Below are 27,173 nucleotides of genomic sequence, written 5' to 3'. Positions count from 1 at the left end.
TTGGGGCTTTTTTTATTTTTACACCATCATAAAGTTGTAACTTACAGCACTGCAGTCCTTTCTTTCAGGGTATCCCAGCATTCTGGCTGTGCTCCTGGGGAAAGAGAAAGAAGGGTTGAAAAGATTTAGTTCCAGGTTATTTACAAAACCTGTGTGAAAAGATTTGACTTTTCACTAAGGATTTTTGAATCACTAGAACATGAAGTAAAATCTAATGGGAAATGTCTCACACTGAAATAAAAACATTCCTTTCAAAAAAGAAATCCAGTCTGGGAATTTGGAAAAAAAAAAAAATATTCTGGAAGTGACCTTCTTAGCTTATTTCAGTTCTTAGCAGGACATTTCTCTGGGGTAGAAAGGTAAATTTCCTTTTGACTCCCTGCTTCATTCAGCCTTTCACAGAGAGCGTTTGTAAAGACGACAAGAGTTTTCACAAGATATTAGGGATAAATGGAATTGAAATGGGTTAGTATGTTCTCTAGTTCATAGGTCCTCAGGCTAGATTTACACAGCAGCATCTGGGAAAGGGGAGGAGTGGACTATGGAGATGTTCACCAGCATCGCATTACCATTGGCTTTGGAGTGGAGATCGAACTTGATAATCCTGTATTGTGCGTTTTGTGGGGTGTCTGGTGACATCAGATGCTCCTGGTGTATTTCCTAATAACTCTCGTCACATAAGTGTCATTTGCAACCCCTGCCTTGGCATAGACATTGGGGCTCGGTGGGTGACAGAGAAGGAGGCTTAGAAGGGCTTGGAGAACAAGGCTCTGTAAAGCCTTGACTTAATCTGACACTCAGATTTTCCTCCTCAAAGCGTTTGCCATCATCTCCTGCACGGGCTAACCTGTGCAAAACCACTCATCCTCAGAAGTCCTGGGCAAGTGTTCTCATTCAAGTGAGTGCAATGAGATATTCCAAGACCCGATTAAACTACTTCCCAAATCCAAAGTGCTGCATAGGACCTCAAATATCACTCCTACCTGTGAAGGCTGCCCATAGAGGCAACCGTCCCCCGCTGTAGTTTCAGAGATAATTGCACATATGGAGAGATTTGCACTAGGGAGATTTTATTTAAATGTCTGCCATGACTTCTTTTAGCCATTGAAGGAAGCAGGCTGGGACACGTCAGTTGTCTGCTCAGGCTTCGTAGGAGGCTTTCATCCTGCGCTGCTCAAATAAGAAAAACTATGAGGTCACTGGTTGCTAAACACTTAACGTGATTTCCCAAGGTTTGCCTCTATGGTAAGTACTCTGGTAATTTCGGTAGTGTTGACAGAAGCCCTGAATATTACCCAAAGCACTTGGTGATTATTTTTTTCTGCTGGCTCCAACAGCAAAGCACTAAGAAGTTCACCCCCCCACTTCCAGAGAGAAACACTGTTATGCTACTAATGGTTCATAAAAAAATCCACCTTCATATCCCAAGAGCCTTCCTGCAGGCCAGGCTGCTCTACTGATCCTCTCCCAGCGTTAAGGATGGGATGGGGTGGGACGGGATGGGACAGGGACAGTCAGACTTCTGGACAGGGTCACCTAGCTCTCTTGCTGCCAGCCCAAGCTTAATTGTGCTCAGTTTCTTTAGTGATCACAACTTCAGTAGCCTAAGAATAGGCCAAACTCACACCCCTAGTTCTTGGGTCAGCTCCACCTTTATGTCTTTTTAGGTTAATATTTTTAGCTTAATATTTGAAAGATGATTTCAGGTTGCATTTTAATGTCATATTTCAAGAGTGAAGTGGTGAGATCTTTTAAAAATGCATACATAATTTATTTTTCCTTTGTGACAAGGACAAAGGGAGTCTTTTCATTAAATCTATACAGCTGAGACTCTGCAGCATCTGGTATTTGCATTCAAAGACAGCACTGTATTAAACTTTCCTGTATGTCTCTTTATGTAGTAAATGATTGTATTGTCCTCTCTTTATAAAAGTCAAAAGCTGAAGTAAAGGGAGGAAACTGATGTTACCTGTTGTTTTGAGAACCACCAGGTCTCTTAACGGGGGGAAGCATTTCTCCCACGGCTTCCGTCCAGCACCGTTGGCCAGCGAGCTCACGCTGGCACGGGCCTGAAGCAAGAGGAGTCTCCCCACCGTTCTTGGGGGCAGGACTCCAACTCTTGCCGATAAACACTGAAGGACTCCCATGGCCGCCTGCACTTGTTGAGTAGGAAGCGTCACGACAGCTACTAGAGAAGCCACAGCGAAGAAGGCTTGGAAGACCCTGGAGAGGTGATAGGAAGGAAAAGCAAAGTGTAGGGTGGCAGTTATCAGAACTGGAAGTACTTGTGAACTCGCCTTTCCATTTTGGTCATCTGGAAGGTACAGGTATTAATCTGTGATATTTGTGATCCAGGTTTGAACTCTCATACAGTGTCACATACTCTGCTCATAGAAGGAAAATTTATGAAAGCATTATTACTATGTTTAACAATGATATAATAAAAAATCTCAGTTACCGCTCTACTTACAAAATATTGGATTGAATATTTCTTTTGTGCAGTGCAAAGGTTGTGTTTGTCTGTGCTCTTTTTGTAAAGCTTGCGGTGGGGAGAGGAGGGAAGAAGTGAGTATGGTGACAGTGCTAATCCCCAAGACTTTCCCTTTATTCTTACAAAGAAAGAAACATCAACAGCAGTCCCAACCACTACAGCTATTATCATGACCTACACAAATCTCAAAATAAGATGGTTTCATTAGCTTCCATGGGATGCTGATAAGCACGCATGCCTTTGAAGGAGAACCCAGGGACCTGCCACTTCGCAAGGAAGCTCAGGCTGAGGTGACGCTGAAGCCTTCTGGAGCGTGTCTGCCCTGGGATTTTAAGTTAAGTCATTGCCGAAGTTGGCAAAAAGCAGCCACGGGGGTGGAGTTGCATAAGAACTTATCTGTGTGTTTGCCTGGGAGCGGGGACTTGTGTTTGCTCTTTATTTCACAGATTTGAAAAGATTTAATAAACTATGTGTGTCACTCAAAGTAACAAATCCTTTACAATCTAAATTCTTCCATCATAAAATATCCCTTAGAAAGGCATTACTCCTTCATGTTGATCTTTCCCCAGCCTGAAGAAGAGACTGTACTACAGTGACTATCCAAGGGATACTTCTTCTCGTCCTTCATAACTTTTGTTATCCCTGGCAGGGAAAGAATCCCCTGAGCTGTGATGGCCGCAGTTTATTTTCCACAGAGGCTTGCCATCGCTAGCTGGGCTGCAGTCAAACAGCGCACTGTTTGCTTTGTCCCAACCAGTCCTGGGTAAGTCAAGTTCTTTGTGTCAGGACTTAATCCCTGGTGGCAGCAGATCAGCTCTGTTAAATACAGATAGCTTCCTTTTTCTGTTTCTCTTTTTCTACTACCAGTACATAATTAGGCTGATATGAGCTCCCCATTATTCACTGAAATAAAATAGCGAAAGCTGCAGAAGACCCAGTATGACGCTCCCTGAGTGCCCTGGAAAAGCAGTGACATCTCAAAAGTCAGGAGATGCCAAAATGGAAGTTGCCCAAGCAAGTGGTCTGGAAGGGCTCACGTGCCCCAGGGCTGGGTGGTCCTGGCAGGGTCTCCCACCCAAACCGCATCTCCGAGCCCCCGGGGCCCTCCTTCCCCCTGCTCCTCCTGGGGGATCTCTTCCAGTAACTCACTTCTCACCTGGTTAGATGCCACCCTTTCTTTACCACCTGAAATATGTTAAAGTCCGTTTGCACCCTATTGTCCTTGTGCCAACACTGCTCTTTAAACTGTGTTTGTTTCCTGGTAGTTACTTCCTTGAGGTATTAGTAGCTCCGTGCAGCCTTTGCTTTCTGTGCTGAACAAGCCTGGGACGCCCCTCCTAGGGCAGAATGAGGCAGGTCATGCCCGTGGGGTCCCACCACTCCCTTCCACAACGGCCTCAGCACTGCTTTCACTGGCGGGAGTTGCCTTCCTGCAGCGGTACAGCAGTGGTTTGCTCATTGCCGTGTGCTTGGCAAGGAAAGCTAGCTGGCCTCTCTGCTCGTCTGCCTGCTCCACGTGATGACCTCCACGTCTGTACTAATACAGCACTAAGGCATCCACTTACTGTTATTCCAGTTCTCCAGTTTCTTCTTGTCCCACACGAACTGTCTAGTTCTACAGCCTCCCCAGTGACGTGGTAGAGTCCCCATTGCTAGAGGTTTTCAATAAGCGACTGGACAGGGTGCTAGATAATCTCATCTAGGCTCCCCTTCCTGTGAAAGGTTGGACCAGACGATCTTTCATGGTTCCTTCCAGCCTGGGCTGTTCTATGATTCTGTGATTCTGCCGTTCAAAACAGCATCGGTCCGTGGTCTAGCTTGCATCTGGGAAGTGACTCTCCTGCAGTGACGCAGCTCCTGGTAGTGTAATTAGTGTCAGTAACGTGGAGATCTCCAGGCAATCCAGCACCAGGGGCAGGCAGAAAACGTGGTGGCTGAGCCAGGAGGCCACCCACAGCCATTTGTCTTGTCCAGACTGGGTCCCCACCGCAGCACTCAGCCATCAGTAGCCCTTATTCCTTGCAGACCAGCCCCACCGCTTTTCCCTCTACCTCTGTTAGTTGGCAGCTTTTCTCTCTCGTTCAAACAGTCCTAGTCCTTCCCATGCCCCCACATCCATCTTGTCTGCCCTGCTGTTACTCCTGTGCCCGGAGGTCCCCTCCCCTTGCTCCAGCCTCATCCAAGCAGCCCAGTGCTGCCCACACTCTGGTTCCCAGTTGCAGTCTGTCTGCCCACCTGCCCAGCCTCCAGCCCCCGTCTTCCCCTCCTGTGCTCCTTGTGGTGGTCCAATCCTCTGCCCCAGCTCCAGAAAGTCTCCCTGGCAGGGCAGTTTGTCTTCACAGGGGACTTCTGCCTCCAGGGTGGTCGTCCCAGCAAGGGAGTTATGGAGAGGCAGAGGCGTCTGCTCGTAGGCCACACGTAGCCTGGCGTGTGCTCGGTGTGGATGGAAACCCAGATATAGTCAGCTGCTGACAGTAGCAACGCTCCTGCTGAGCAAATGTGAATTTCAACGGGATTTTCAAAGCAGACTCCTGAAGCAGTTTTTTTTTTTCTTTCTACCTCTCCTGATGCCATGCTAACTTTCAGCATCTTTCTCTGAGGCATGGAAACGGCGGAACTGCTCATAAATATAAAAACAACAAAACTGGACAAAATAGTGCGTTTTTCTTTATCCTCACTGACACATGCAGGGGAACTATTTCGGCTTAAAATTTCTTAATACTAGGTTATCAGCCTCAAGCTGATAACTATTTCAGAAAACTTCTTTCCAAATAGATCGAGTCTGGTGATGGACAGCTGAACCCCAGGGCTCACAATGCATTGTTTCATGAATCCGTACCCTGGTAACAGCAGGTGACACCAGTCAGACCTACGGTTGTACGAAACGGTCCACAGAACTACCTGCTCTTTTCACCTGCCCAGAAAAGCTCAGAAAGAGCTGCTTGTTTGCAATGTGCTGGGAGGATGGAGAGGCCTGTAAGTGTCCAGCATTGCTCCATTCAGCTATTACACGCTGGGTAGAGCGAGAAGGACTGCGAGAAACAGCAACGGCCACTGTGGGTTCAGTTATGAATCGTGGGAGGGACCTTTCTGTGTTTGGTGACTCGGTACTATGGTGACAAAAACTCCACAAACACTTCACAGAGGATAAGGCCACGTGTTTTCCATTCCTTCTTACACAGCGTGGTGCTGCCTGGGAATAACCTGTGGTGGTGAATTCCTTTGAGTTGGTCCTTTTCCTATGTTGCCGTCCTGGAATATCCTTTGCTGGGGCGAAAGACCACTTCAGATGCCATTTATGATCCACTTTAACTAGTGGACTCTTTATTGGTAGTTACCAGTGAACAACAGAGCCCTCGTCGTACTCTACAGAGTCCCCACATTCAGCCTTTTGTACAGAACCCAAATAGCAGGTGGAGTCCTCCTGCCTCTTAAGACACAGTGGGTCATTCATTGTAAGCTTCATTCAGTGATGGCTGGAAGCCCCTCCGAGACAGTGGGTGCTTCTAAAGGGTATGTTTAATCACCATGACTGCACTCCTGAAGTGGGAAGGCTGCCTCCCAAACCATCACCCTTCATCCCGTCCGGTGTCCGTTTAGAAAAGCATTTGGTACAATAGCTATTCTTCCAGTCTTTCCAAGTTCTTCATATCACATTCGTTCCCAAGTCACCTTTAACTGATGTCACTCTTTAAATGTTTACAACTGTTCTGGGTAAAGTGCTGATATAGTGGAGAGCAGCAGTCACCAAACTGAAAGGCTGAATTCCTTGTGTTGACAGAAAGCATTTAATAAAGTGAACGGTGAGGCAAAACTCTCTCATAGGGCCGTCACTGGTACTGCACTTCATTTCTCTCTGACTTAATGAGTCTGGTCTCCCTGTGAGCATGAAATTTGCTGTTCCCAAAGACCAGAAGAGCACATCACTCAGCACTAACCACAGCTCAGCTTCTCCATCCAGCTCCCCTTGACATTAACAAGAGATGCTCCCAGGACTTCCACTCTTGCCGAAATGGGGGGGATCTCTTCCCACTCACTCCCAGTGACGGGCCGATCAAGCCCACAGAGGGACACAAAACCTACAGGTGGGCGGGAAGCTGCAAGAAGGACGAGAGTTCTTCACTTGACTCCGAGGCATTTGTGCTTCTTGTGCAGCATGACTATGCAGCACAATCATGACAGTGAGTGAAGTCTGATGAAAGTGTTGCTAGGCATGCTAAGGTTGCTCCCGTGCTCAGCAGGGCCAAAGCAACATCAGGAATGAAAGCATTGGTACACTGCCGGGCACATCTAAGGTGCCCCAGGTCTTGAACGCTGCCTGCAGTTCCTGTCCTCCATGCCCAAAAGGGGGGCGATCAGAAACGTTAAGGTTGCAACAGCCATCGTAGGAAGACGCACCAAAACGTGCAGGACTCTGCAGGTTGTAGAGGTCAGCAATAAATGGGAGACGGAACAGTTTGCCTGCTGTTTCACCATAGATGCCAAGTGCCATGATCAGAAACGTGGTTTATAACAAACAAAATTATTATTTAAGTACCTCATAACCTGTGGGGCTCATGGCTGCGTGACATTATGGAGATCAGAAGTATACAGGGGTTCAAATGGTGGTCTGACAGATTCAAAGTGTTGACTCAGAGGTGCGAAACACAGAGACATAGATGCAAGCTCCAGCTGAGGAAGTCTGAGATGCAGAGTGGAGGATGCTTGGAAGGGGAAGGGTGCTGCTCACTTCTTCCCAAAGTGCCCGGGGTGGGGGCTCTCGGAGGTGCGCAGTGCAGTGGATGAGCCTCTTGTCCAACCCAGGACAGACAGCTGCATCTTCTTACGCAGTGGCTGTGGGAAGGGGCTTGCCACGCATTTCTCAGCAAGGGTTATATTTTCGCTTCAGTTTGGTCCACAGTGCAAAGGTGACTCTGTGCTTCTGTAGCGCTTGCTTGTAGCTTGTGAGGAGGTTGTGAGAATAAATACAAACCTCGCTGTTGTGTCAGCTAGCAGTCAGGCTTAATGACCATTTATTGGCCCATACACAGTTGAGCAAAGAGACTCCCTCTTAATGACGGTCATACTAAATAACAGCGTACAAATAATGCTTAATGACTCAAAGTGATGCTGGGTCCTTTAAGATCAAGGGAAATGGTCTCTAATTATACTTGGATTTCTTTTTCCTCAAATGACATCCATTAGTACACCAAGGATAAAGTCCTTTCAGACAGGGAAGCATTTTTAAGTAAAAAAAGACATTCTTTTTATTAAAAATACAAAATACTTTGTCATCTTAGTGAAATTAGGCTCGGAAGAATTACTGTGTGATATAAATAAATATATAAGAACATACATGTATATTACTAGCAGTATTTATCATCCGTGTCTCTCGTGGTTAATAACACGGGACTCGCTAGTCCAACTCTGCAGGTGAAAATACAGAGACCAGGGAAGAGGATGTGGCTTCTCCGCAGTCACACAATAGCTCGATTGTCAAGTATGAAACGTGTAAGTGGAAATACACAAACACAGAAGCCTGTTCACGAATGGGAATAAAATATGAAAAGAATGAGCAGACCTTTCTGTTCCTAAAAGAGAAGGGTCGCCTGCTGTGGTTAAAGAAAAAAAATCAAACATCTTAAAGACACCTGCAAAGTCCCTGACTGTCTACATAATTTATACCAGATTCCCTCTAGGGACTCGACGTCGGGAGGGGCTGATGCAGGAATCTTCCCTGGCTGCTGCAGGAGCTGGAAATGGAGCCGTTTGCCACAGATAAAGTGATTGTATTCGATAAACTCACGAGGCTTGGATTCTTGCTAATGGCAGAGTTGAGGGTAACTGCACATAAGCTGTTTAACCGTTTCTAAAGGAATTGATGCAGGGTTTCCCCACTTCACATCTATACTGTGCCAAGTGAGCTGCTCGGCTCTGCGATGTGCTGCTGCGCCTGTGCTGGGCTGCCGCTGGGGAGCAATGCACACGACATCCTTACAGGCAGTTCCTGAGCCGTGCCGGCCACCCGTCGCATAACTTTTAGACAGATACGCACTTCTCCTCAGATCAGCTCTACCCTATCTCAGCCTTTCCCTTCTTTTTTATCCCCCATGACACTGTAATCGCACTGAATTCTCCATTACTGAGATTCTCAGGGAAGAATCAAAACTCTCCTTTCTCCAGGCAAGGGAAAAAAGGGGCAGCTGCTTCTCACAGCCCCTTCCTCAGCCCCTCTTCTCTTCCACTATTTACTTTACGTCTTTACCTTGCAAACAGCTTAACATCTCAGAGCCTGGGCTAAGCCCAGCCCTTTTGTGCCCTGCAGTCATCGCTGCATCTTTAAGGGAAAACTGATTCCCAGGAATGCTGTGCATGCACATACCTATCTGGGCGCTGCACCCACACCTGCCCACCAGGTAACCCAGCGCCCGCTGGCCCTCGCAGCCGCATTCCAGCCGGCAGAGCTATTACTCGCTAATTGTTACCTGTCAAACAGGTAAACGAAGCTCTTGGGCCAAGTCCAAACAAGCGTATATTCCCACGAAATCCTAAACCGGCAAACCTTTGACCTTTCTGCAGCCCCACTCATGATTTTCGTTGGGACAAGTATGATGGTATCTTTGATGGACGGAAAAAACAGTGGCATGTTTGGCTATTGTTTATTGTGATGAAGCTTTCTTGTACGTGTTAATACCTGCAGGAGAGCAGAGGATTACCAAAACAGGAGAGCAGAGCAGGCGGCCCAATAAACGCGACATAGCTCGTGTCTCCAGAATCACACGAGTGGGGTGGCTTTCCAAGATCTCGGCAGTGCAGTGCTGATCCAAAAGCAGTTTGTGGATGCTGAGGAATTAATATGCAAAACCTCCTGAGGCTGAAAAAGTTAGTGTACGAAGTAGCCCGGAGCCATCTGGGAGGGCTGGAACTGACATTTCCTCTTCGTTTCACCTGGTTCAGACTTGCTCGGCAGAGCATAACAGGAGCAGCTCTGGTGGAGCAGGAGGGTCTCTGCACACAGGCAGCAGCCTGTTACTGTTGCCCGGCAAGGCTGTAAAGACGGCTGGCTTTGCCCTCCTTAGCGCTTTCTCAACAGGCCAGCGAGGGAAAGTGGCTCAGACCAAACTGCTCCATCGTAAAGCTTGATCCTCCTGGCTAATTGCACAGAAAGGCACTCCCCCGCAGAAGCATATATGGAAAGGCAGCCTGCTCTTACTGTAACATCTGTAAGATTGCATATGCTTCTACGTCAAAATGCAATAAAATAAAAAATGGGCTTTATTGAAAAAATACAGCTATACATCACAACATTCAAAATAGCACAGATGTCCCTATTTTACTATGATCCCCCTTACAAGCTCTCTGGCTTGGGCTGTAAGCGCTTTGGGGCGAGGACCGTGGTACCTACACATTCTCACAGCGGGTGATCTGATCGGAGGACACTTCTGATTCAATCAATAACATGATTCAGTCTCATCACAGCTTCACCCGAGGTGCCGTGCTGAGTCTCCCAGCTGTCAGAGGTGATAACCTAACAAAGAGGGGAGAGTAAATGGTATAAACCAGATTGTTATTGATAATAACAGAAACATGATCTCCCCAGCAAGATGGTAATCTTCCTCCACAAAGGTTGCAGATAGCCTCCAATGTAAGCTTGATTTTGACCTGTCTCTCACCTTAGCTTTACCCCAGCTAAACTGGACTTCTATAGATCTCCCAGATGTCATCTTAGACGTTGAATTTTATTTTGGAATAAATACGTGATTTTTAAATTTTTTAATAGGTGAATTTTATTTTGGAAGTTACCTGGAGAAAGCAGTTGTTAGAGAGATCATCTACAAAGCAAAATGGCTTTTATACTTCATTTGGAAAAGCATTTCTGTTTTTAACTTAACAGAAGCTCCAGACTGAGGTTTGGCACTTTTCTTTGGAACAGGCTAGTGGTTTAAGCTGGTTTTTAGCTGACATGAGATCAGATATGCTTGCACAACTTCAGCTCAGTCCAGTACCTTATCTAAATGCTGAGGGATTGGCTCAGAAACCAGAAGAGATCCTGGGATTTACAGCTGAGCTACCAGGTTTCGTGGGGCTGAGCACAGCTTTGGTCTCCTGCAGACCCAACGTCCTGTGCACAGATTCCTACAGGAACTGGAAACTCCTCTGCAACTCCTTCTCTTTAGCTCCTTCCTCCTTTTTCTTCTCTTTACTGTGCAGAAAACATTAAAAGAGAAAGGGTGGCCTGCAAGGGGATGAAAGAGAGAACTTCTTCCAGGAGGTGGCCAGGCCTTTCCAGACCTGCCTGTCTCCCAGCTTGTTGAGAGGCGCGAGTGGTAGGTGGTGGGACAGTTGGCTGAGCTTCCATATAGGAGGAACAGGTACACAAGAGTCCTTGTGCTGGGGGAGAATCTCTGGTCTTCTCCCCTCGCACACAGCCCACTGGACCCCCACAAAACTCCTCAGCAATGCAGGAACTGATCAGACACAGGATCTGGAGGTCATTACATGGCTGATCCTCTCCGCCAGAGCCTCCTCCACGCTCTGGGGAGATGGCTGGACTGCTGGGGCCTGCTGACACCCACCTCCGTTATCTGATATGCCCTTGTGACAGGGCTGTTCCCCCAAGTGAAGAGGGGGAGCCCATGGACCAACAACCATCATCAAGCCTTGACTTTAAATGGATGCTGTGAAGAAGTAGCCAGCGTTGGCCCTGCTGCCCCTGACCTGGAAGCCAGAGACACCCCGAGCTCGGCAGGGAGCGGGAGGGAAGGAGGAGGGGCTGTTTCAATTTGGCCAGGGGAAGGGGCAAATGTTTTCTCTTGTAGCTCCTAGAAGGAGGCAGCATCTTGGCAGAGGCAACCTGCCCACCAGGCCAGAGTCCTCTTAAGATTCCTCTCAAAAGCCGTTCAAGCAAACAACGGTTCCTTCACAAGCTCCATTCAGCTGAATATACTTGATTTGGGATTTTTCCCCCTTTTCACCTCTCAGTGAGATTAAACAGATGTCTTATCTGCTCCTAGCCCCTAGCCAGGCTCCAGCATGTAGTATCTTTCAGTCTGTAGCACTGTCACCGAATGCCTGTGCTGCATCGGTCGCCATGCTGACCAGCTTCTGCTGGGTATCTTAATGTTACTGTCCAGTGGTATCTGAAACCATCAATAACGGTAGCCATAAGTATTTTGCTTAAGACAAAAGAGAAGATATCTTAAAAAATGACAAATACAAAGGATGTCTGTTTAAAAACCATGATGTGAGAACTGACAGCTGCATTACTAATACCCACCTAGAACCAGTTGGAAATGATTTGGCCAGAAAATGCTGATTTCTCCTGTATCTCTCATTCCTGTTTTGACAAACATTTACTGAACGAAGAGCAAGGTTTCAGGAATTTGTTGCTCCACATAGGCTATTAAGATTCCTGGAGCACCTGGGCTCTCGGGGCTGCCCTGCAAGCTGGCTTTATCCATGGCAGAGCTGACTGTCTGGGGCTGTCGTGTCTATTGTCTCTGCGGGATTTTTGAGAGGGGGCCAGAACAGCTCAAAGTTCGAGTTTTCTGTTTCAGTCCTGTAGAAGGACTTCTATGTCTGAAAGTCTGTTAACTTTTCCCAACTACGTACGTGATCAAACAAGATATTAGCTCTATCGGCTAACCTTACCTCTCCTTATACTTTTACAACATAGCTACTGTATGACGGATGTCCTCTTTGTAATTAGCTCTTACTGGGGAGACCATGGATGATTTAGCTTTTTCTGAACAGCGGGAGAAGAGGGTTAGTTGACTGGAGGGTTAAAGAAACTGGACTAGAAATGCCCATGCACTGATTGCCCGAAAAGCTGACTCTACAACCACCAGCTCACGCAGTCCCAGGCCACTGCCCGTGAGCACGGGCTTCTTAGGTTACCCCACTTCTGACTCCAGTTTGAGCAAAACTGCGTTACTCAGCTGGTGACATGGGAAGAGTTTTCTTGCTTCTGTAATGTTCAGAAGTGAACCATCCTGCTACTGCTACTCGATGCCAGTGTGAAGTTTAATACTGGTTAGTTTAATCGAGAGGGTGTGGAATACTTTAAAGCTGTGTTTACACTTGTTTAAGATTTGGAAAAGCAAATGTGGGGAAAAGAAAACACGTAACTCTTCAGAGTTACAAAACAGACTTCTTAAATGAAGAAATAAATAAGGGATTCTCCCAAATGAATGCAAAACAATTGAGAAAAATGGATGTGTGCCTAAGCAAACAAAGCCCTGATTAGTTCAGTGGTGTCAGTGATGCATCAGTGACACCAATTCCTACAGTGTTGCATGTCTCTCTTTTTCTAAAGGCCAACCTCTTAGATTCATGACAGAAGTATATTATTTAAACCTCTGATTCTTATATTTCATTCGTGCACCAGGGAGAAGCTTGCTTGAGAGGGAGATACCGGGACACTGGCAGACAGATGAAACCTCTATTTTTTAAATGTCACGATTCTAAAACACGATGCAAGGAAGGGGATGCCACCACCTGTACACATTCATTTCAGAGTCTAAAGCAAGGTTTGAAGCTCAGGGCCTCCGCGGAGCGTGTTCTGTCATCTGCGGCAAACACAGCATGAAAGAGGTAGAAAGTAAGATAACACGATTTGTGCATCTGTTAGAAAGAAAAAAAAGAGCTCAGTTCTCAAATGCCTGTATCTTTGCTGTGGCTCAGGACACAGCAAGCCACCTAGACAGCAGTATCTCTGACACTGCTTCTGTGCATCTAAGGAGAGCCTGCTACAGCGCTGGCACTGCACTATTTGTATCTTCCCATCATCACACTGCCTGTTGCCCACAATAGGTGCTTTATCGCCAGTATCAGGGGCAAGAATTGACTGCATGGGCCAAGCTGCCTGTTGCCAGTGTGAGACAGCCGGGAGGAGTGCACTCCAGCTCCCAGCCACTAATTAGCCACTAATCTCATGCGCTAAGATTCCCACACACCACTCAGGCTTCCTTTGGGGACTTTTCAATTAGCATCACAACACCCCAAGCTTTGAATGCTTTGTGTATATTTCTCTTTTCTTCCAATTGTCAGGGCCAGCAGACATAAATTAAACCAATTTAAGAGTATCTGCGTGGCTATTATTTGGCAGCTATTAGCCTAAATTGACATAATCCTCTCCCCGCTGAGAGTTAGACACATTTATGTTAACCTGGGTACAATTTACTTGCATTCTTTCACAGAAAATGCGAGAAATCATGTAGGTACTGCTAAAAAACTGGAATTCACTTCTGCACGTACAGGAGAAGTATCTGCCCTTATAGCACTGATGTGTCATGTCTAGAGGTAGATGACGCAGCTCTGCTGAGCGTAGGAGGGCAAACCCAGCAGCTGACCCCAGACTGAACAGGGGCTGGATGCAGTGAATGTTAAGGGAGCTTTAAGAGAGGAGCAGGCATGTGGCCTGGGGAGAAGAGCCTGTGAAGAAACCATTGTGTTTGATTCCTCTTCTAGGACTGGAGACCAGGGCTGAAGAACCTGCTGCAGCCCTCGGCATTAGGCAGGTAGCAGCATTCACCTGCAAACAGACTGAATTCATCCCTATAGAGCCTGATCAGCAGCTCACAACATTAGAAGGATTCTCAGCGGACTCCGTCCACCACAGGATCGGGCCTGCTGAACAAGCGCTGTAGTGCTTCGAAGGAGAAAATGACACTTAGGGCTTAGAGAGACCTAAAGCCAGAGGAGGCTGCAGACTTGCTGGGAAAGTGAGCGGTCAGTACAGTGCAGGTCGAGCAGTTTCCTGGACACAAAGGCAATGACTACACACATACGCAACAAAAAATTCCAGTTCCTTCACACTGCCATCAATGATGCGCGTTGGCTGATACAGGCAAGCCTACAGCCAGGTTGCCACTGGCTACTAGCTCATCGCTGTTGGAATTTTAACCACTGTATTGTCATATCAGGGCATCCAACTCCCAGTCCCCCCACCTCCATTGTCATTGCCACCAAACTCTACTCACCGGAGCCAACAGCTGCTGCTGGTGCAATTCTCTGCATTAATAGGCAATCTCTCAGCAGAGGCACTTCAAAGCACCCTCCTCAGGCTCAAAAGGTTCTCCCCATCATAGTGTGATTGGTTGTTTACACTGAGGTAATTGGTGTGTGTATAATTGGCCTTGTTTACACTGAAGATTTTCAGATATCCTTGGTCTCCCTTCCTCCTCCTTGCCCTGATGGAAGCTCTGGAACCCAAAGGGAACACACAGATCCAGGGGAAATCCCCCCTCCCCACCCCCCACCTTGCAAGGGTTTGGAGGGCCAAAGCATCGAATTTAACCCCAGGCATCTACCCTCTAAAGCTAACAGAATTTGAGCACTAGCCAGCTGTGAAGTCACTTCCAAAGCAAAGAATGGAGATGCAGTGCAAAGGACAACCTGAATGATTGACGTTCTTCTTAATACTGTCTATAAAGAACAGGCCCACCACCTTCTACACGTACATCTTTTGAGAAAAGATGGTCATTTCACCTGTCACGTACAAAATACTTTCTTGATCAGGTAGCTGCACTCATCCATACACTTCTATGAATTCACAAGCTTCGCTGGGTCTACAGTGATGCTGATGCCGTAGATTGTCTTGCGCTTGCAGAAATTCACCACCACTCCAGCCACTGGAGGAGGCTGAAAGGTTCAAGAACCAGATGCTGCCAGAGCTGCTGGTGATGCCACGTCCCTCTAAAGCCGAGACGTCCTGTGAGCCAGCCATATGTGAGACTCCAGAACTGGGCTGTGCAAATGCTGTAATTAATTCCCCATGCTTACACCTGGAAGGCTTTCAGTCACCCCCAACAGAAGACTGCTTTGCATGCACTTTCACAATCACTTTAACTCAAAGCTAAAACCAGGCTGCTGCCAAAAGAGGTGGGCCTGCCCTACAACTACCATCCCCTTCCTTTTGTTGGCTCCAGCACTCCCAGTTTGGGAATGGAGTTTTAGGGGGTCAAACCAGCCTACTAACCTGCCTGAAAACTAACCCTATTAAAAAACCAAACCCAAACCAAAAGAGTTTTGAGGAAGATGAAAGAGCAAGGCTGCTGCTGTGACACAAGAAGGCAGAAATGCGTGACCTAGAGTAAGAAAGAGAGAAAGCCCCTTTTGGGCAGCCACATGCCCTTTTACTGGGCTAAGCCAACCAGTGGTGACTATAATGTGTTTATCTGTTAGGAATCTCAGTAAAATATGCTTTGTTCAACTTCACTGTAAGAAGGAGGGTTCTCCTCCTTCTCCTGCAGTTATTCCCCCTCACCTTACCAACAAGATGCCAGGAGAGCCAGGGTGACAGGACCTTCTGACATTCTCTTGTGTCCTGCTTTTTACTCAAGTTGCTGCCTGCTCATCACTGTGACCTTGGGGATACCACAGGAATCCCCACTATGGGATTACTTCCTGCTCCGCTGCATTGGGGTACCAAGCTCAGCGTCCACCACCTGTACTTCATACATACATAAAGACCGAGAAAGATTTCATCAAGAGTTATACAACTCTGGTGAGAAAGGACTCCACTCTGCTCAAGGTAAGACCTGTCCTTGAAGTCAACTATAATACCGCATCATCAGTTGTCCTGTGTAGATACTGACATCAGCTTGTAGTTATCAGTGCAACATTTAAAATTCAACCTATGCTGCACATAGGCTGAACTAATTAGCTCTGGTAAAATGAGATAAAGACATTTGAGTTTAAAATGCCACATTTCAAATGCAGTTTGTCTATTTTGTGAGTGCAATTCACCCTGAATTGTTTTCCCCCTGTAAACTCTACCTTTACCTTTGCTAGTGATTTAACAAAAAAAGGGCAAGGCTAGACTGAGAAAGGGATCTTGTGCTCTCTCGGGCACTGCCTGGGAGCCCACAGGAGGGCTGAGGGATTCTGCTAGGCAGCAGGTTTAACGAGCAGTTAGGCATGATGATGTTTCAGGGGCTAAGAATCCACAAGGCACTCAACACTCCTGCACGAGTTTGTCAAAACATGTAATCCCTGCCTGTGCAGTTTAAAAATAAATGTATTCTAAACTGGGGAACTCACTGGTTTCACTGGGAATGCAAGAGTACTTTCCAGGAGTCAGGCTGGAGCATTCAGCAAACTACCTGCCTGCATCTGGCACCAGCCTGAGATTTGGGCAAGGGGTAATAAATTCCTGGCTCTGCACAGATTCCCCACATAACCTTTGGCACGTCTGTTACTCAAAAACCTCACGTATAAAATGGAGAGGTGCTAAACCTACTTCCCCACGTCTGCCTCGCGCACCTCTTTGAAAGCTTTACAGGTCAGGAACTGTCCCTGGCAGTTGGTGCCTGGGCTATGAGATCTTGAGCAACTGCACCCTGATACCAAACGTCTTCACCTTGGGGCTAGGAGACTGCTGGGTGTCAGTTTGGCCTCCCTCTCACACAGGTTTCCTCAACCTTTCAATGTCTGCTCCTGCACCTAGTGCACTCTGGAATGACACAGCCCGAGTATATGATTTTGCCTCCTTCCCCGAGCACCTTAACCATGGTATTGATTATGCAGAGGAGCGATTTATACCCCCAATGATGGTAAAGCAGGGTTTGCCTTCCCCTGAGAAGTCCTAGTACTCAGAGCAAAGTTTATGGTGAAATAAGAAGCAACACACACATCTCGCCCCCACCCTTCCCTGCAGGGCTATTGCTCATGTGTGGGAGCTAGAGAAAAAAGCAGTAAAGAAATGTAAATGTAAATCTGCCTGCTTTGCCCCTCACACCCAAACACTCCATATAAACAAACAGCCATCTCCAGGTATTGTTTTCAAGTCATAGACAAGCAAATACTCAGCATCTCTGTCCTAGAGCCACATAAAACACCTTCACTGCAGAATAATTTCACCTTGCTTCTTCCTGAAGCTAAGATTTCCACTTACTTGGGAAAAAGGAAAAGAAACAAAAATGTAAGGGAAAAGCACAGATGTTGTAAATCTGTTTATTCTGAGAGATTTGCTTTCTGTACTGAAATAAAGGAAGCAAAATCTGCAGTGCAACTCCTATTTACGCACAGTGTCTAGGGCATGACAAGGTAAGAAGCTTCTGCATCCTGAATGAATTGAGAAAACATGGATGCTTTGTCTGATCCTTCTCTTAAACAAGGGACTCAGAGAAACAAAGGTAGGGTTACAAAGCAGCATATGCCACAGCCATGGAACACAGCTAAAGGAGTTGGAATTACCTAGTAACTCCAATCTGCATTTAAAAAAAACAATGAAAAAAGTCAATACTGGATTAGGCAGTGTAATAATGCACACAGGTAACAGAGATACTGCAGAAGAAAAATGATGTGTAAAGGAACTTGGAACCAGCACGTCAAAGTGACGCACTGAGAGTCCAATTCCTGGGTCTGGCTATCCCACAACACAGGGGCGGAACGAGACAGAGTAGTTATGACATCTCCCTGGGTGTCAGGGAAGTCCTTCCAGCAGCAGAGGAATAGCAAAAATCTACTTTCACAGCAGTCTGAGTAGAGATAAAGCAGGCTTGTAGGTGCACGCAGGGCATGTGCGTTGTATAAACACGATATCACTGAGATGGTGAACCTGATAGGACAGGCTGACGAAGCGGCTGCAGGGGATCTAGAACTGGGGTCTTCCCCAGGTGTCGTGGTTTAACCCCAGCTGGCATCTAAGCACCACACAGCCGCTCGCTCACTCCCCCCACCCCAGTGGGATGGGGGAGAGAATTGGAAGGGTGAAAGTCAGAAAACTTGTGGGTTGAGATAAGAACAGTTTAATAATTGAAGTGAAATGAAATAGAATAGTAGTAGTAGTAACAATAATAATATAATAAAATAATAGTATACAAAGCAAGTGATCCACGATACAATTGCTCACCACCTGCTGACCGATGCCCAGCCCGTTCCTAAGCAGCGATCGCTGCCCCCCGGCCAACTCCCCCCCAGTTTATATACTGGCCATGACGCCATACGGTATGGAGTAGCCCTTTGGCCAGTCTGGGTCAGCCCCCCTGGCTGTGCCCCCTCCCAGCTTCTTGTGCACCGGGCAGAGCAGGGGAAGCTGAAAAGTCCTTGACTGGTGTAAGCACTACTTAGCAACAACTAAAACATCAGTGTGTTATCAACGTTATTCTCATACTAAATCCAAACACAGCACTATACCAGCTACTAGGAAGAAAAAATCATCTCTATCCCAGCTGAAACCAGGACACCAAGCCACGGACTAAATGATCTTGAAGCTCCTGAGCACTGAAGAACCAAACCCAGGCAATAAGAAAGGCCAAAGATCATGTCAACAAGCTCTGATCCTACATTGCCCAAAAAGCCTGATAGAGTAATATTATATACTGCCTTTATGTTTATGAACGAAACCAGCTGCAGGCTTTCTTCTGAAATACTCCTCTTTTTCTAAAGAGAATAACAACAAATAGTAGAAAGTGACACTGCTACACCTGTCTGTAAAGGTACTAAAAGCAGAGCTGACAAAGCTTAAACAGAAACACAGAGACGCATGGTCTAGTGACCTTTCCATAGAACAAGGCACTGCAGAGATCTCCTGGCTCCAACACTGGTTCCTTTTGTGCCACCAGACAATCCTCTTTATCCTCTGCCCTTCAAATAAAATAACATTTGCCTGCTCCTGAGGGCAGCCACAAGGATAAATGAGCAACAGCCCAGGGGCTATCAACCCCACCTCTTCTTCAGCAGATTCTGAAAGCAGCTTTTTCCCTTTGCTGTGATTTCTTAAGTGCCTTGCTATTTGATTATAGTATTGACCTATTTTGAAGGAAAACCCCATTGATTTTAAGCGAACAGGATGATATGTCCACAGCTTTGTTTCCCAACTCCTGCTGCTCCGATTGGAAAGTATTTCTGTGGATTCTTTGAGCTGAATTTACTCTAGTTCCTGAGTGTGGGAAAAGTAAACAAGCAATTGTTTATATGCCATCCTTCACCTTCTGCATGCTGGAACACTTACACCTATTTTAGGACAGACTGTTAGAGCAAAAAAAAAAAAAAAAAGACACATTCATCATTGGTTTTAAAATGCTTATTATTGCAGTGCAATATTTTAGACCTGTGGAGCTTCTATATTTTTTTAAACTCTGAACATGCTTATAACCAATGCAAAGCCATTTGAAGCTCTTAGGTTTTCCACATGTTGATCGCAGCCCTATTTCAGATTCCTTTAAAATGATGCTCTGTAAGTCCTAATGGTTGAAGAACTGACTGATGAGAGCTGGGAGCAGCAGCCCCAGTGGCAAATACAGACTTGGCTGTTCCCACTCCCCAGTGAGAGCCCTTCAGTCGGGGCCTCCGTGGACCTTAGAGAAGGCCAGCCCACCTCCTGCAGGCACCCGCTGCGGTACCAAGAAAAACTGTGGGCTCATTTTGTACAACTGAGGGAATTCTGTGTTATTGAGAAGAAAAGGAAGAAAAGAAAGGAAAAGGAAGAAAAGAAAGAAAGAGGAAGAAAAGAAAGAAAGAGGAAGAAAAGAAAGAAAGAGGAAGAAAAGAAAGGAAAAGGAAGAAAAGAAAAAGAGGGAAAACTTTACTTTTGAGAAAAAGTTGGTTTTAAACTACTACTGGCAATTAAAAAAAAGTTCTAGTAATTAAAGAAAAAAAAAAAGGATATATAGGTATTAGGACAATTTTCTTCTTACATTCCCCAAGAACTGTTCGCAACCTAAACAAACTGACAGCATTTTATCTTCATCCCAAAATAGTTCAAATTAGGAGTACTCAAAATATGTCTATGAATTTGCAGTTTTGTTCTATGATGACGCAAAGATCCTGTTGATTAACACAGGCAACTGGACAAAGCTTCAGGAAGATGCACTCTCAACATTTTTCTCAGAGGTCAGGTTATTTAGGTTCTCTAGCTCTGCCCCATAATGCCATCACACAATTTTAATGTCAGCTTAATTAACGTATTTCCAGAGTCCCGGATCCCACATCACATTAAATTGTCTTTCAGAGATGCCGCCTTCTTCTTTTTCACACTATGGTTTTACACTAAAAGCAAAATTACTGTCATTAGGTGACCTAACTGTATTTTCCCAATGTTTCAAAATGCTTGAGTGAATCACTAAAAACCGCTATCAGGTAGATCAAAGCATCGGCAGAGAAGCTATCATTCTATATTAAATTCTACTGAATTGGTTCCAAAACTGTGAGTAATCTTTATGAAATGGATTGGTACTTTAATGTCTGCTAATCAAATATGAACCTAATATTCCAATCTATTGTCAGACTTTGCTGCCTTCTTAGCTGTCTCAATCCTGAAAGGATTTCCATGCTGTGAGCTATTTTCATCACTAAAAATGACTTCTCCTGTTTTAAGCTGAAACAACATTGTGTGTGCCATACTGCGTAAGTTCAGCATTGCAGATATAAGGGATAGTCATAACTTTGACATCTTTCAGAACCATGAATTCTACACTCATAATGAGCAAAACAAAAATAAATAAAGCCCCTCCTTTTTTCCTTACATGTTTCCATACTGCTTTGATGAATCTAAAAGAAATGCAAATCAGCATTTCAAATAGAAAGTGCCACGCTGGGCTCCACACCTTACCCTGTGGCCAGGAAATGCTCGATATTCCATGGTGCTCCACACTGCTGAACTGCTCCTGTCATACATGATGCGGAGGCACCCCAGAGCCCGAGGTTTCTAAAGGTATCCCAGCAGACCTGTTTGGGGAGCACGAACTGCAGCTCCCAAGCAGCATGACAGAAATCCACGAGTACTTGCCATTAATCACAGCATCTTCTATTCCGATAGGACTGTTGTAGTTTCACTGTGAAGCATTAGAAGCAAACTGTTACCAGGGTCTTCGTTATTTAGAATTATTTTCTTGAATTTAACAGTGCAGAGTAATTCATTCTTAAAGCATAAGAAAGATCTGTTTGGGGTATAGGAGGGTTGCACTGAAGTCTGTTAAACTTATTTTGATGTACGTGACTGCTTCATTGAAGTCAGTTGAGGATCAAGGTCTGCACAAATTCCAGTAAATAGTTTCATACAGAAGACGACTACAAAGGAAAGGCTATGGGGAGGATTAACAGTAAATGTTGCATATCACAAAATTAGTAAGTAGGTGGTTGTCTTTGAACTTACTGTGAGAGAGCACATTTTATATCAACAGCCATCAATGACACAGAAAGACACAAATAAAAATATGTGGTAATCCTTGCCTACTGAAAACAGTTGTTTTCAAACATCTGCTCTCTCACTGAACTGCTTTACAACACTGTTTTGACATAAATATCTCTCTAACATCTTTTATCGCATAGACTTCTTTTAATAGTTTTCTGAAAGATATTTTAGGTACTTAGTGCAATTAGTAAGCCTAGTTAAGCCTTATTTGTACACTCCATTTCCTTTACCCAGTGCTGGCAAGTCCAAACAACACTGACGCTAGCTGCTATGGAGTACACAGTGTAAACATGAGGTAAAGCTTTAGACAGTTGAATTCTACACTGAATCCTTACAACGCCACAAAAAAAAAATCAGCTGTGGCACAAAGAAGCAAGCACAGTATGAAAAACAGCAGTTTACTATTTTAAATTTTTCCTGTACACTCCAAAGACAAGTCCTAGATCTTCAATAACATATTGCACGACTATTTCATTTTTGCTCCACACAGCCTTTATTCTACAGGAAGCGAGACTGGTCTGGCCAGAAATAACATTAGCTGATTTTTCAATGACTAACAGATTAGTTTATAATAATTTTGTAGATCATGAAGAATGAGCATCAGGCTGGATTAGGTAGGACCTGTTTGACCTGCTCAGCTAGAGGTGGACTCCAACGCTTTCAATTTGATTCCAGTCTGCAGTCTGAAGCAAAAGGCTCACCCGGAAAATGATGAGCCCTATGCCTACCTACCTAGTTAAAATAATTTTCAAGGTGTATTTTTCCATCTAAGCAAGTCCCAACTAAATAACAGTTGTCATCTCCAACAACGTCAAATCAAGAGTTCATTACTGCATTTTCCACTTCTATTCCTGACTTTGACCTTGGAACACCACCTAAGACGGTGAGCAGTAATTCAGTCTCCGACTACCTCATTCTACGAGAATCTCTCCTGAGAACAGGCTGCTAAAGGCAGTTTTGTATTTGACCCAGTACTAGAACAACAAACTCCATTTCAGTTTGAGTTACAGTTTGGGTTTGGTCCAGGACTGCAGATGGCATCAAATGCAGTTTTCTTTCTTGTGAAATCACACATCAGCAGCATTTCTACCTTGGGGAAGGTGGCATTTTCAAAAGAGCTCATCATTGATCTTACGCTCCTTCTTCCTATACATTTCATACAGGAAAAAACAGGGGGGGGGGGAAATGACATCCAAATGTTTCTCATAATTGAAAAATTAAAAAAGAGAAAGAGGATACCCAAATTGGCGTTAATCCTATTGATGGTGCTCAAACAGGTAACCTTTTCAGGCCTCAAAGTTTCTTTCAGCATAACAAATATTTGGGAAAGAAACCTTATCATCAGTTAACAGGGGGGGCTTCACTAACTTAAACTGTTACAGCATTCTACCACTATTTCTCCAAAACAAGTCACGGTATCTCACAGGAATGTGCCTGAGAGGCTCAACTTGTTTCAAGATTACACAGTAATTCTGTATTCAAAACGACTGCATTATTTGTAATGAATAAATTACTCGTTTCTCTGCTTCGTTTTACGAAGCCTTATGGCTTCCTCAAAATGTATTATACAAAATCATTCATACAAGCATTGTTATGAATAACAGCCTACAAGTTCAATACCAGTATTTGTTATTCAAAATCCAGGCCACATTAGCAATTTCTGATTGGATTTACAGATTGTATAATAATGTTTATTTCCTGTGCCTGGTGAATGGAGGAAGAGAACGGCTAATATCTCGTGCTCAATCAAAGCGTCATTAATCTAGCTGAAGTATTTTTCTAATTCTGTTTAGTTGAAGTGACAGAAATCTTCATGGGGCTATGTTTAAGCTGACTTAAATCTGATTTATACTGAATTGGCTTAATTTGGTTAGTTATTATGAATACAGATAAGGCCTGAGACCCAGTAATAGATATTTGTGCCTGATTGCGATCCCATAATACCAAAGACTTTAGAGAGTCAAGTTTGATTTCAGCTGCAGGAGTAGGTGAAAGAAGATGATCAGGCCCCAGATCGCAGTACTACATGGCTTTTTAATATATATATGTGTATACATATATAATTGGTTATACAAATATATATTTCTGTGAATATCCCTTCTACTACATTTCCCTGTCAGGTGAAATCAAAGGTAGAAAATGGAAAATACCTTCACCTAAAACAGTATAAATTTGATGGCTCTGGCATCATTCAGCTAATCTTCTTGCAAAGATCAGTAAGTAATATAATGGTCTACCCCACGTAACGGTACATTCTTTACGCATACAGCACTATTTGTACAGCAAAGGTTATCAGCAGTCAAGTTGGATGCCTAGTATAGGAAGATGTCTCCAGGACAGGTGGTAGCAGGCAGAATTAGCGGGGTCCTGACCTGTCTCTGGTGGAGGAATGGGGACTGAGAATGGGTGAGAGCAGATGGAAGTCTCTCTGCTACCTCTTCTCAAACTTCCCCAACATGGGGAGAGGCCCTCTTCCTCCCCTTCCCCATCGGGGGCAAAGCTGCTGCCCACACAGCCCCATCCTGTCCCTTGTAAGCCCACTTAGGTCTTTGGGCAAAGTACACAGTAGGGTGTACTGGACTGAAGGGTGACTGACAGTTTGATGGCGCAGTCCTCTCTTAGCCACTTTGCCCCTGCATAACAGAAGAGCCTTCCTCAATAAACACTAAACACCCCATTCCAGCTTTCCCATTTTCTCTCCAGCTTCCCCCCGCTGACAAAACAGCCTCTTCAGCCCCCCAGCTCGACTGTTAGCTCTCAGACCCACGCAGTGGCTGTCATCTCCTGGCACCTCTTCATCCCTCTGCCGTGAGTTGCCTTCTGCACCAAGACATTCACCAACGTCAAACCTGGCCGGTCCGAACCGTGGGTAAGGTCCAAAAAAAAAAAAAAAAAAAAAAGCCCTGAAACCCAACAAAAAGCCTAACTACGAAACTGTCCTGAGAAGGCCGACGCCTCTCTGGGCACCATCCAACGACTGCCACAGGCCAGCGGCGGCAGCCCCGGGACTGCGGGCACGGCTACTCCTTCCCGCCGCCGGCCCGGTGCATGCGGCAGGCAGACCGCGGCGCGGCCGGCTCGCTGAGCAGCAGCCCGGCGGTGCCCCGCTCCGTCGCGCCCCGCCACAGGCCAGGGGCCTCTCCTCAGCCTCGGCCAACGGCCAACCGCCGCCGCGCGAGGCACCAGCGGCCCTGCGCCTCGCCGCGCCTCGCCTCGCCTCGCCTCCTCGGTGCGGCCGGCCCGCTCCCTCCGCGGCGGGGGAAGGGAGAGGCTGTTTCACGGTGGAGCCGCCCGCCGCCTCAGCGCCGGCTCCCCTCTTCCCCTCAGCGGCGGCCCCGGCGGCGGCCCGCCGGCGCGGCGCGGGAGCTCGGTGCGTTACCTGGAGCTCGGCGGCGGCCTTACCTGTGCGCGCCTCTTCCAATGGCAGCGCACCTGCCGGCCCGCGCCGCCCAATCAGCGGGCGGCTCGTCCCTCTGCCCCGCTCCTTTAGTGAAAGAATCCAGCGCCGCTCGGGAAAGTTACCTGCGCGCCCGGCCCGGCCGCTCTCCGCGCCGCGCCGAGCCCGCCGAGCCTCGCCTGCCGGCGCCCCGGCCCCAGCCCCGCCGCTCCCCACATGCCAGGGGGAGGGGGCTCTACCTGTCCTACCTCGGCGGCTGGCTGCGGAGCCGGGAGAGGGGGGGAAGGAAAGCAGAATTACCAGTAGCTCTGGTTCTGCCGTCCCGGGCGTTCACACACACCTTCACCTGCACAGACCTGAAAGTCCAGTTCCGCCAGGGAGACGGAGGCACCGGGAAAAGGGGAGAGAGTTCATTGGATCAAACATGTCACAAGAGACGGACAAGTAAGTGATCGCAGGCACGCCGCTGCTCCCGCTGCGCGGGGCCGGCCGGCCCGTCTGGCTGGTTCTGCCCCCCGCTCCGGTGGCGGAGGCCGGCCTGCCCGGGACGGCGCTTCTCCCTCCGAAAGCCACGCCGGACCGGGCGGCAGAGAACTCCCAGAGCGCCCGAGGACAAGGCTGCGGCTCGCCGCCCCCCGCCTCGCTTCCCATCTGGTTGTGGGGCTTCGCGATTTATTTTTTTTTAATTCCCCTTTTAGTTCAGTTTTTTTTTTCTCCTCTTTTTTTTTTCAACCTCTCACCTCGAGGGTCGCTTTTCGGTAGGGAGCTCTCCTCGCCCTAGAAGAGCGGAGCGGCCTCCGCCCGCCGAAGGCCCCGGACGAAAAGTGCTTCTTGGCTTTTGTGTTAGCGCAACAAAGGGCTTTTATCCCGGGCCGGCCCCGGCCATCTTCCTCCCGTCGCTGCGGGCGGGCAGGGCAGGGCAGGGGGCCGGCGGCGCCCCGGGCCCGTCCGGCGGGAGGAAGGGCCCCGGCCCTGCCCCGCTGCTCCCCAGCCGCTGCGTGCGGCGCCTTCAGCCTCGCCGCCCTGACCTTGTTTTCCCGGCGGGCCCGCGGCTGCCCGGGGACCGGCGCCTCCGCCCGGGGTTAAAAAGTAACTTTTCCAGTAGCGGCGCCGCAGGAGGAGGTGGAAGCCGCCCGCTCCCGCCGGTCCCGGGCCCGCCGCAGCCCTTCTCCCGCCCGGGCGGGCGCACGGCGGCGGGGGCCGCAGGCCGCGGCCACCCGGCCCGGGCCTGGCGGCAGCGAGGCGTGCGGAGCAGCCGGCCCCGAGGCGGGCGAGGCCGGGGGAAGAGCGGCGGTGGAGAGCCCCCCGTGCCTTCCGGAGGCGCCGGCCGTGGTGCCGGCCCCCGCCGGGGCACGCAGCAGGACCGCGACGGAGCCAGCGGCGGGAGCGGGGCCTGTCCCGGGGCGGGGAGAGGCGCCGGGAGCTGTCGTGCGGCCCGCAGGCCGCGGCTTGCTCTCCGCCTGCCACCCCAGCGTGTGTCCGGCTCCATCAGCGCTTCCTGCCGATCGGCCCAAACCCGGGGCTCGTTCTCATTTCCCCCCTTCCCTGCCCGCCCCGGTGCGCCGTGGGGTGCCGCCGGTGTCCGTCTAACCGCCATGGCGGCCAGGCGGCTTGGCCTGAGGGCCGGGGCCTGGCTGGGAGCGTGGCGGCGGCGGCCTGCTGCTGTGCGGCGCCCAGGAGCCGCCGTGAGGCAGCCAGGCGGGAAGGCCATTTTACCTGCTCGGGTTATTAGTGTTTCTGCAGGAGGCGGCTGGGGAGAGTAACGGGGCAGGGAAGATGGAGGGCGGGAGATGGCCGAGGCCGAGCAGGAGACGGCAGTTTTGTTTTACTGCTGCTCTGGCGCAGGCAGGAGCGCCCCAGTCACGAGTGTAATCTCGGCTAGGCTTGGTGCTGCTCAGATGCCAGCCCTTGTTGGGCTCCCCAGGAGCCTTTGTGGCAAAGGAGGTAGAGAGGAGGAGCCTGGTGTTGGAGACATGGGTCTGAGAGAGGCTCGGTGACAGCCTGCCTGTCAAGGAGTGAAAGAAACAGGTTATCTGACAAAAGAAAACAGCAGGGTTGGCTGCCCTGATAGGGAAGAGATGGGACGGTTCAGAGGAGAATGATTAAAAAAATAATTTCAGTTCTGGCCTTTTCAAACATCAGCTGACAGTGGGATAGTGCGAAGGTAG

At 47.7% G+C, this 27,173-nt stretch overlaps 1 protein-coding gene and 1 long non-coding RNA gene across 5 annotated transcripts in view; one reads left to right on the top strand and one right to left on the bottom strand.

Annotated features, from left to right (window-relative positions):
• LOC148057264 (uncharacterized) lies at positions 1 to 25,141 on the bottom strand. The gene is made up of 6 exons (XR_015702537.1): positions 25,011 to 25,141; positions 21,027 to 21,249; positions 9,876 to 9,998; positions 1,970 to 2,223; positions 984 to 1,170; positions 1 to 94 (listed from the first exon to the last, which is right to left on the bottom strand). It is a non-coding gene; the product is annotated as an uncharacterized LOC148057264 (long non-coding RNA).
• Positions 25,139 to 27,173, top strand: part of GRHL2 (grainyhead like transcription factor 2) — a 71,416-nt gene continuing 69,381 nt past the window's right edge. For all 4 annotated transcript variants that reach the window (XM_087748431.1, XM_087748439.1, XM_087748446.1 and 1 more), the window contains exon 1: positions 25,139 to 25,449. In XM_087748431.1, coding sequence (XP_087604557.1) covers positions 25,430 to 25,449 — 20 coding nt within the window. In that variant the 5' untranslated portion in view covers positions 25,139 to 25,429. The remainder of the gene's footprint in view (positions 25,450 to 27,173) is intronic.

This window comes from Nipponia nippon, unplaced genomic scaffold (assembly GCF_047370975.1).
Source record: "Nipponia nippon isolate SJK-2023a ecotype South Korea unplaced genomic scaffold, ASM4737097v1 scaffold_1, whole genome shotgun sequence".
Taxonomy (NCBI): Eukaryota; Metazoa; Chordata; class Aves; order Pelecaniformes; family Threskiornithidae; genus Nipponia; species Nipponia nippon.
The sequence above is the reverse complement of the archived record's forward strand: the minus strand, read 5'-3'. Positions and strand labels throughout refer to the sequence as shown.